Source organism: Crocuta crocuta, unplaced genomic scaffold (assembly GCF_008692635.1).
Source record: "Crocuta crocuta isolate KB4526 unplaced genomic scaffold, BGI_CrCroc_1.0 scaffold97, whole genome shotgun sequence".
Classification (NCBI taxonomy): Eukaryota; Metazoa; Chordata; class Mammalia; order Carnivora; family Hyaenidae; genus Crocuta; species Crocuta crocuta.
Genome location: NW_027531999.1, coordinates 8,553,087 through 8,563,215, shown reverse-complemented (window position 1 = coordinate 8,563,215; position 10,129 = coordinate 8,553,087). Strand labels below are relative to the sequence as shown.

Below are 10,129 nucleotides of genomic sequence, written 5' to 3'. Positions count from 1 at the left end.
AGGTTGTAATTTTTAAAAATCCTAGCTAGTCTTAATGATTACATCTGACTAGCTTAGAACTGAACTTTTTTTTTTTTTAGTTCTGCCCTTTATTAAGGGGGATTTGGTATTTTGAGCACTATTGTTTACATAATTGTGACCCTTTTTTTGGCTTTCAGTAAACAAATGAATCCTTTCATTGAGGATATTCTGAATAGGATACAAGATTTATTAGAGCTTTCTCCACCTGTAAGTATCTATGTTTCCAAATTACAGATTCTCTCCAAATACTGAAGCCACACATGCCTTTAGCCTTTAATGTAGGCAGTTTTCTTAATGGAGGATCAGGGCAGCCCAGATGAGGAGGGTGTGTGCAAGGGTTAGTTAATTCTGTTTACCAAAATTCTGTTGGGGATAGTAAACAAAACATAGTACTAGAATTAATAAAATAGTGATAGAAAGAATCAGGAGTTGATTGATAAATTTGGCAGAATGAGATATGGTCTGTTCTCCTAAATGGAAGTATTTTATGGAAAAGGAAAAATTTAATTTCTAAATTATTTCCTACTTAGTACATGATCATATTAGCCATTTTAAGTGACTGCTGCCAGTAGATTGACTTTTTTGGGGGGATGATTTAAGGCTGACTAAGAATGTCTAAATGCTGGTTGATATTTTGGTGTTCATTTCACGAGAAAGATTTAAATTGAAATACTTTGTAAGTATATTTTGACCTCTAAATGTTTTTGTATACTGACATTGACTGATTTTTTTTCATTTTGATAAAAGTTCCTACTAAAATGTCCACTTGAGAAGTGTTAAACATAAAATAGTAACTTTTGTTCTTTTAATTGAATATCAGAATTTAGAGTTCAGTGATTACATAATTTCACTGAATGAAAGATTGCTAATGAATTATATGGTTAAATTATTTTGACATGTTACAAAAACCTATAAGTGAAAGTTCCTCACCTAATTTTTTTAATTTTTTAAATTTATTTTTGAGAGTCAGAGAGAGACAGCACGAACAGCGGAGGGTCAGAGAGAGAGAGAGGAAAACACAGAATCCACAACAGGCTCCAAGCTCTGAGCTCACTGTCAGCACAGAGCCCAGTGTGAGGCTCGAACCCATGAACCATGAGATCATGACTTGAGCCAAAGTCGGACGCCAAACCAACTGAGCCACCCAGGCTCCCCAGTACTTCACCTAATTAATGCCAGTTTTCCTTGACAGCTCACAGTGACCTTTTAGACTTAGGCATTCAGCAAGTCCAATATTCACCAATATTATCTTGTACATACTAGAAATCTTTCATGTTTTTTATGCTGTTCATATAAACGACTTAAATTATACCCATAATCCCTTTTTAGTATATAAAAAGTCTTCGTTCAGATTCAGTATAAAAATCAACAGATTTTACTGACTGTTGCTTGCTTAGTAGGGTCGTGAGTACCCATTTTTAAGTACCTTTAATTAATTATTTTAAGTATTTTTTTCTGAGAGAGAGAGCATGAAGGGAGGAAGATTAGGTAACGGGGACAGAAGATCCAAAGCGAGCTCTGCACTAACAGCAGTGAGCCTGATGCAGGGCTCAGACTCACAAACTGTGAGGTCGCAATCTGAGTCAAAGTTGGATGCTCAACCAACTGAGCTACCCATGTAATTTTTTAACGGGGTGCTCCATGTAATTTTTTAACGGGGAGCTTTAGTGTTGGATCTAGAAGGCACTCTGATATTTTCACCCTCCTTTTGGTCTTTCTCCATGCATAAATGTAAAAAATAATAAAAGTCATTAATAAGAATTGACCAGCGTATGGGATATATACTTGTGCTTGAAGGGGAGCTACTTCTTTCATATGCGGTCTTATTTTCATACATTCTAAAGTAACAACTGGTGTGTTTGTGTGTGTGTGTTTATTGTGTGTTTTTATTGTTACTCAATTCTTAAATACCCTTCAAAATATTTACCTGTGTGACCTTTGTACTAACATTCAGAACACCATTGTACATCTCAATTTTAGCCTCATAACAGTTTTACAAATAAGACTGTTCTCAAAAGAGAACAAGTTAGAAGGCTCACTAATAATTAACCTATATGACAATTTACTGTTTTATCAAGGATAGAATTAGACCCATGACCTTTTGGCCTCAAATTCCATTCTCTTTCCATTATGTGGTACTGGGAGAAATTTGTATTTTATAAGAACTTGATCTACTTTTTAGTAATGAGTTGATGTGACAGATGATATCTTCTGGCCCTATCACACTAATTCTACTTAAATGAGAGTGACTGAACAATGATGATCACCAATAGGATTAAATTTCTTTCTAGGAGAATGGTTACCAGTCTTTGTTGAGCAGCGATGATCAACTCTTTATTTATGAGACAGCTGGAGTGCTGATTGTTAATAGTGAATATCCTGCTGAACGGAAACAAGCATTAATGAGAAATTTGTTGACCCCATTAATGGAGAAGTTTAAAATTCTGTTAGAAAAATTGATGCTGGCACAAGATGAAGAAAGGCAGGCATCACTAGCAGACTGTCTCAACCATGCTGTTGGATTTGCCAGGTGAGTGTGATTGCAATTAAAATTGTAAAGTGAGTGTGAACACACAGAACATACATGAAGACCCATTTACTTGGATCTTTTAGCATTGGGTGCACACGCACACATACAAAATAATTGGGCACACATACCCATGTTTTGAAAACTGGATTGTCCAGAAAATTATCTGAACTTTTCTTCTCTATATCCAGTAAGTTAGAAGGTTTAGCTGAAGAAGGGAATAGGTCACATGACAGTCTGTATTTTTAGTTTGATAACTATCCAGATCTTTATCTTGTCTGACTTCTTTGTTATAAATTGATTGTGTATTTAGGGGGATTAACTGAAGAGTTTATATGATTGTGTATTTAGGGGTTTAACTGAAGAGTTTATATACTAATGACATATCTAGATGGTTCGGATCATTCTAGGTACTTAAACCAAATTGAGCCACTCAGGCACCCCGGGATCAGTCTTGGTACTTAACGATGAAGCCTTGAGGCTTCTGTTAAGCTCTTGCATTGTGTCCTGAAGACCACACAAGCTGCCTTTCTTTTCCCTCTCTGCCCATACATTTTATTGGCAGACAGTAACAGTATGAAAGTTGGAGTGATTGCTAATTGGGAGCTACACTGAGAAATTGCTCTATAGAATACTTGAGTGTAAAGGCTAATGTTAGGAATTATAACTTGATTCTAAAGATTGTTTTCTAAATTTAAATCAGTAATCTGTAGATTGTCTAATACAGCCTAGTCATAGTAATTGTATTTTCCCCCCTTTTCTGCATACTTTATCAGGATTTTAGTAAAACGTTTAGGTAGATTCTCATCAGAAGGTTTATATTAATGACCTGTCATTCCTTTAATCTGAGCTTATTCTGTAATGGTAACTAGAAGCGATTGTATATAAATAACTATATTAGCTGAAGATGGAAGCAAATGTGACCTAGAAACTAAATAATTGGCGAGGCACCTGGGTGGCTCAGTTGGTTGAGTGTCCAGCTCTTGGTTTCTTCTCAGGTCATGATCTCGCAGTTTGTGAGTTCAAGCCCCACCCTGGGCTTGTGCTGACAGCATAGAACCTGCTTGGGATTCTCTCTCTTCCTCTCTCTCTGCCCCTCCCATTTGCTCACTTGTTCTCTCTCAAATAAACTTCAAAGAAAAAAGAAAACTAATTGGCTTCTTAGTTCTGTCAGTTGTGTAATTTATTTTGCATTATTTTTAATTACTCCATAAAACTTCTGAGGAATAAAGCTAAAACTAGTTCTTGATATTTCTTATGTAGTCGAACCAGCAAAGCTTTCAGCAACAAGCAGACTGTGAAACAATGTGGCTGTTCCGAAGTTTATCTGGACTGTTTACAGACCTTCTTGCCGGCTCTCAGTTGCCCCTTACAAAAGGATATTCTCAGAAGTGGAGTTCGGACTTTCCTTCATCGCATGATTATTTGCTTAGAGGAAGAAGTTCTTCCATTCATCCCATCTGCCTCGGAACACATGCTCAAAGATTGTGAAGCAAAAGACCTCCAGGAGTTCATTCCTCTTATCAACCAGATTACAGCCAAATTTAAGGTACCGCAGACCGTCATAGTTCAGAGATTCTCCTGATTTACAGATTAGACACATTTTGGCATTTGTCGCTTGGCTTGTTTTTTTGTTGTTGTTGTTTTTTAATACAAGTCACTTTAGAACATGGACCAAAGGTATTGTTGTCACCCCCTGTCTAGCACACTGCCTGACACATGCGACATGTTTAATAAATGTTTTAATAAAAAACAAACTTTTTCTGCTCTTTGCAGAAGAAAACTATTAGTCTACTCTTTTAGAAGAGCAAATAAAAACAATATTGAGTACTAAGGGTCTAGAGGTGAATAAAAAGCATTGTAACTTGGGTACCCAAGTAGGATTAACACATGGTGCTTTCTGTGTTCAAAATCTGCTCTAAGCCTTTTTTTGTACATTGATTCACTCAATCCTAATAGGCCCAGAGATGACTGTGTTTTATAGATGAAGAAATTGAGACAAAGAAGTTAAGGAATTTGACAAAAACCATGTAAAGCCTTGAAAGCTCAGTCATATAAATTCCACTGAAAATTTAGCAAAATAGAATTCATTTTTTGAGAATTTAAATTTGAATATATTCCTTGGCGATATTTGATGATGAAATACATCTGAGTCCCTATCATTTTAACCTGAATCTTGAGCTGTGGGAAATGAATTAACAATTTTTGAAGATTTCAGTAATGCATAGGTTTAATGTAGTTTTTGTCTTAACATTGATACTTGCTAACAGAATTATGTAAATACATTAAATAGAAGTTCTGGATAAAGGCTTTATGTAAAACCTGTTTTTTATAAGTTTCATACTAATCATCTTACTCATAACTGAAGCAGTAATAGTTGTTTTCTATCTTCAGATACAGGTATCTCCATTTTTACAGCAAATGTTCATGCCTCTACTTCATGCAATTTTTGAAGTGTTGCTCCGACCAGCAGAAGAAAATGACCAGTCTGCTGCTTTAGAGAAGCAAATGTTACGAAGGAGTTACTTTGCTTTCCTGCAAACAGTCACAGGCAGTGGAATGAGCGAAGTCATAGCAAATCAAGGTGGGGGTGCTGAGATTGTCTGCCCAAGGCCTTGTCACAGCTGCATGGCAGTATAAGAGCTGGTTGAAGTAAATACCAAACTTCTAAGGTGGTTCCTGGGTTGACAGTTCATTATTATTATCAAGGTGAAAATGAATTTCATGTAGAGGACCTTAAAATTAATTTGTATTCAGTTCCCTTTTTCTTAGGGCAGTATTCTTTTTTCTTTTTTAAGATTTATGGTTTTATTCTTTTTATTTCTTTAAGTTTATTTATTTTGAGAGAGAGACAGCATGGGGGAAGAGGACAGAGAGAGGGAGGAGAGAATCCAATTCAGACTCCACACTGTCAGCACAGACCCTGACACAGGTCTCAAACCCCCAAAACGGTGAGATCATGACCTGAGCTGAAACCGAGAGTCAGATGCTTAACCAGCTGAGCCACCCAGACACCCCCTAGGGCAGTGTTCTTTAATTGGTTCTTTTGTAGTATAAATAGCATCGTGGCAACTTGACTGCCTTTACCTGACGATTGAGTCTCACTAGCCAGTTAGCCATTTTCAAATTAAAAATAAATGGGACTATATTGATCAACATGGAGAATTTTGCTGTATAAGAAATGCAGAGGTCAAGAAACAAGAGAATAATTACTTTTCAATGTTTTATGCTTAAAATTTAGTCAAGCTAATAAAAATTGAGGGATCTTACCAATTCTGTAAGTGCTTTTATCTTGTTCTACTATACGAAGTAAGAGCTTCAGGTTGCCTTTCTAGGTCTTTTTAAAATTAGACTCAAGTTTTTGTTTCTCTTCAGGTGCAGAGAATGTAGAACGGGTACTGGTTACTGTTATCCAAGGAGCAGTCGAATATCCAGATCCAATTGCACAGAAAACGTGTTTTATCATTCTCTCCAAGTTGGTAGAACTCTGGGGTAAGATGATTAAAGCAAACAAAAACAAAAACACTTCATTCCCCAACCTGTTTCCTAAGACTCTTCGAGATAAAGTGGAACCCTAGCTCTAACATGGACAAGAGCTGGGAGTTAACTTTCCGAATCTCATGATAATTAGTTGACTTTCTTTTAATGCAAGATGAACATTTGACTTTTCTTGACAGGAGGTAAAGATGGACCAGTGGGATTTGCTGATTTTGTTTATAAGCACATTGTCCCCGCCTGTTTCCTGGCACCTTTAAAACAGACCTTTGACCTGGCAGATGCACAAACAGTATTGGTAAGCACCTAGGAATCTTTGCTCACCTTGTGTACATCTCGTGTACCCTCTCAGTTTCCTTAATGCCAGGTTGACTGTATTAGTCTCACTGCCCCCATCCCACACCCCCCCCTTTTTTTTTTATTTCAAAGTAGGAGTCACTTTTAAAAGGTTGATGATCTCTTCTGGACCTTTTGTGGATTCTTACTGAATCGTGATACTAAGTTTAGTATATAAATCCAGCTCCTTCAACTTTAACAAACGAGACTCTTTCAAGGACAGTGAAAGGGTACATTATATAAACATTCTTTAAAGCTTGGTAAAGTTAATTAGTTTTCTACTGCTTTCATTCTAACTTTGCACTTAATGTTGTTTTTCCTAACCATTAAAAGTAACTTTCTCTTGCTCAAATGATAGTTTCCTTAGGTCTCATTTTCAAAATACTTAATTTCAAGCTGTGTCCGTTAACCATTTCCCCAAAACCTAGTAAAAGCTAGATTTCATCATTTGATTTACTGCATTAAAACAACAATTTTATATTTTTTCCTTTTTCTATCCAGCCCACTTATTCCATATGATGGTACCTTCCTTCCTTTGTGCCTTGTTTGGAAGTAGTTGTTAATGAGCAGTGGCCAGGGAAATAAAGAGACAAGTGGGATCACTAACCAAAAATTGTATTCAAATTCTCAACCTGTTTTCCATAGGCTCTGTCTGAGTGTGCGGTGACTTTGAAAACAATTCATCTCAAACGGGTGAGCTTTGTACTCCATGCCCTTTCGTTTTCATCTTACACATAGATTTGTTACAGTTTTGGGGGGTTTTTTTGTTTGTTTTTTTTTTTTTTTTTTTTAAAGAAAAGCACAAGCAGGAGAGAGGACAGAGGGAGTGGGGAGAGAAAGGGGGGAATGAGAGAAAGAGAGAGAGAGAAAGAGAAAGAGACAGAGAGAATCTTAAGCAGGTTCTACACTCATTGTGGAGCCCAACACCGGGCTCGATCCCACAACCCTGGCATCATGACCTGAGCTAAGATCAAGAGTTGAACACTTGAGCCACCCAGGCACCCCACTAAGCGCTATTCAAAAGCTTTATATTTCTTAACTCATCCATTCCTCACAGTAACTTCCATTTTTCAGATGGGGAAACTGAGGCTCAGAGAACTTAAGTCACCTGCTCAAAGTTACCAGAAATTTGCCAGAGTCAGATCTCAAACCAAAGCAATCTGGCTCCAGACTATATATTCTAAATCACAATGCCATATTATGCTTGAAGTATACGTGTGTTGTTCTAATTTATTTTTATGCACTATTTTAATATCAAGGAAGAAAGTAATTGAGTTCTAATTATCTTAATTTTCAGGGCCCAGAATGTGTTCAGTATCTTCAACAAGAATACCTGCCTTCCTTGCAAGTAGCTCCAGAGATAATTCAGGTAAGAACTGTCCCAGCAGATTCCTTTCCATTTAATTACATCTGACTGTGTAGTTCAAAATTTTGATCCAAAAATGTCAAACTGCATTCAGCTTGATGTGTTACTGTATACAGGATAGCAAGAGTTTAAACTTCAGGGGTATCTGAAATCGAATGGGAAAAAATTGTATTTTTATTTTCTTTTTATTTTTTTTAATTTTGTTTAATATTTTTTATTTATTTCTAGGAGGGAGAGAGAGAGAGAGAGAGACAGCATGAGCAGGGGAGGGTCCGAGAGAGAGGGAGTCACAGACTCTGAAACAGGCTCCAGGCTCTGAGCTGGCAGTCAGCACAGACCCCGACGCGGGGCTCGAACACACAAACCGCGAGATCATGACCTAAGTGAAAGTCGGACGCTTAACCGACTAAGCCACCCAGGCGCCCCTGTATTTTTATTTTCACTAACCTTTAGCCAAAAGTTTAATTTCCTGCCATGGCGTAGGTGACAGATCATAATAGCATTCTCATTGCCCAAGACTTTGTCCCCAGTAGAAATCACAGATGTTTTCCTGTCACTTTCATTGTTCCAGGGAATCTCAAAATACTTTGTATACTCCAAGATTGTGAAATTTTAAGTTCTTAAGATCTACCACTAGACTTTGTCGTCTCAGTCAGCAATTCTTACTGTTCCACCACATGTCAAAAATATTTTTGATAACCAGAAGTCATTATAATTAGTTTCCTTTCTAATCCTATGTGTTACAAATATATTTTAAAAAACATTCTAGGGGCACCTGGATGGCTCAGTTGGTTAAGCGTCGGATTCTTGATTTCAGCTCAGGTCATGATCTCATGGTTCCTGGGTTCACCCCCACATTGGCTCCATGCTGACAGTGCAGAGCCTGCTTGAGATTCGCTCTCTCTGCCCCTCACCCCCACTCAAAATGAATTTAAAAAAACACACACAGTGCTTAAAAAAAAAATTCTAAAAGGAGTCAAGTGGGCTCCCCCAGACTACCAAAGGGCACTCCAGCACACAAACATGTTCTGAAGATTTGTGTTAAGCAGTTCCTTTTACATATGCCAAGCTTATAAATGCTGAATTTTTAAAATCTGAAACTATGTTTTGAAGGAAGTATCTGGAATGCAATCTTACATTTTTATATATTAAAAAGTAATTTTCATAATGGTATTCAGTTATTTTCTTGGCATGTAGTTATCCTGACTTCTCTAGCACACAGATCTAATTGAGGTATCAAAGTTTTTTTTACAACTAGTGTTAGAATCTCTTGAAGGGATTCTAAGAATTGTTTCTTCACAGTGTTTTTAAAAAGTTTTTATCATACTATTTTATGAGAGGCACTGAAAAACTTGAATGAAAAATAGGATATATCTCACATAAGAGTAATCATAAAACTAATTTTTAATGAATTTATAATCTTCTATTTTGTAACATAAACTTTAGAGGTATTAATGAATTTTCTTAGCTATAATTTGTTATGTAAATATAAAGTAATGTTTTAATGAAAGCAATGACCTTAATGTACATCAAAAATGAAATATACCAAATTAAGTAAAGCAAAATTATCTTTCTGTCTAATAATTTGATTGTAGAAGATAAGCATCCCCCGTTTTCTCTTTTCCATATGTCTTGTGACAACCTTTTGCAGAATTCTGTTAGAGAGCCTTAACTCTTTTTCTTTTGGTTTAGCTCTGCTCAATTACTGCTCTAACTAGGTGAGAACAGCCACAGCAATGCAGTTTTTGTCCCACTCTCCCTTCTCAGGCATGAGTCAACCTTGTCCAGGAGAACCATGTTCTCAAAAGGGAAAGCAGTCTAACTGAAAAGTATTACATTTGAAAATGCCATAGAACCTTTTTTGGTGAGGAACTGTTATACGACTATTGTAGCTTGGAAGCAACTTAAATGCCCTTTGACAGATGAATAGATGAATAAAATGTACATACATACAACTGAATATTATTCAGCCTCAAAGAAAGGAAATCCTGTCACATGCTCCAGTCTTGAGTGAACCTTGAGGACATTCCGGTAAATGAAATAAGCCAGTCATGAAAAGATAAATACTGCATAATTTCACTTAATATGAAGTAACTAAAGTAGGCCAACTCTCAGAAACAGGAAGTAGAATGGTGGTGGCCAGGGGATTGGTAGGGAAGGAAAGGGGGAGTTGATATCCAATGGGTATAGTTTCAATTTTGCAAGATGAAAAGTTCCAGAGATCTGTTGCTCAACAGTATGCAAATAGTTAATGCTAATGTATTATGGTGGTAAGATGGGCATACTAGCATTATGGTGGTAAGATGGTCAGTTAAATGTTTTTTTTAATCACAGTTTAAAAAAGAAAACTGTGGATTTGATTTACAGTGAATTTAATACAGTTA

The 10,129-nt window shown here is 36.5% G+C and overlaps 1 protein-coding gene across 7 annotated transcripts in view; it reads left to right on the top strand.

The window, feature by feature from the left end:
• Positions 1–10,129, top strand: part of XPOT (exportin for tRNA) — a 161,151-nt gene that overhangs the window by 147,073 nt on the left and 3,949 nt on the right. For 6 of the 7 annotated variants that reach the window (XM_077775250.1, XM_077775249.1, XM_077775248.1 and 3 more), the window contains 8 exons: positions 159–228; positions 2,313–2,551; positions 3,812–4,097; positions 4,943–5,132; positions 5,924–6,040; positions 6,226–6,341; positions 7,025–7,072; positions 7,677–7,892. In XM_077775250.1, the coding sequence (XP_077631376.1) occupies positions 159–228; positions 2,313–2,551; positions 3,812–4,097; positions 4,943–5,132; positions 5,924–6,040; positions 6,226–6,341; positions 7,025–7,072; positions 7,677–7,793 (1,183 nt within the window). In that variant the 3' untranslated portion in view covers positions 7,794–7,892. Of the gene's footprint in view, positions 1–158; positions 229–2,312; positions 2,552–3,811; positions 4,098–4,942; positions 5,133–5,923; positions 6,041–6,225; positions 6,342–7,024; positions 7,073–7,676; positions 7,893–10,126 lie in introns of those variants that run through there. The other variant, XM_077775254.1, reaches the window with a different exon arrangement.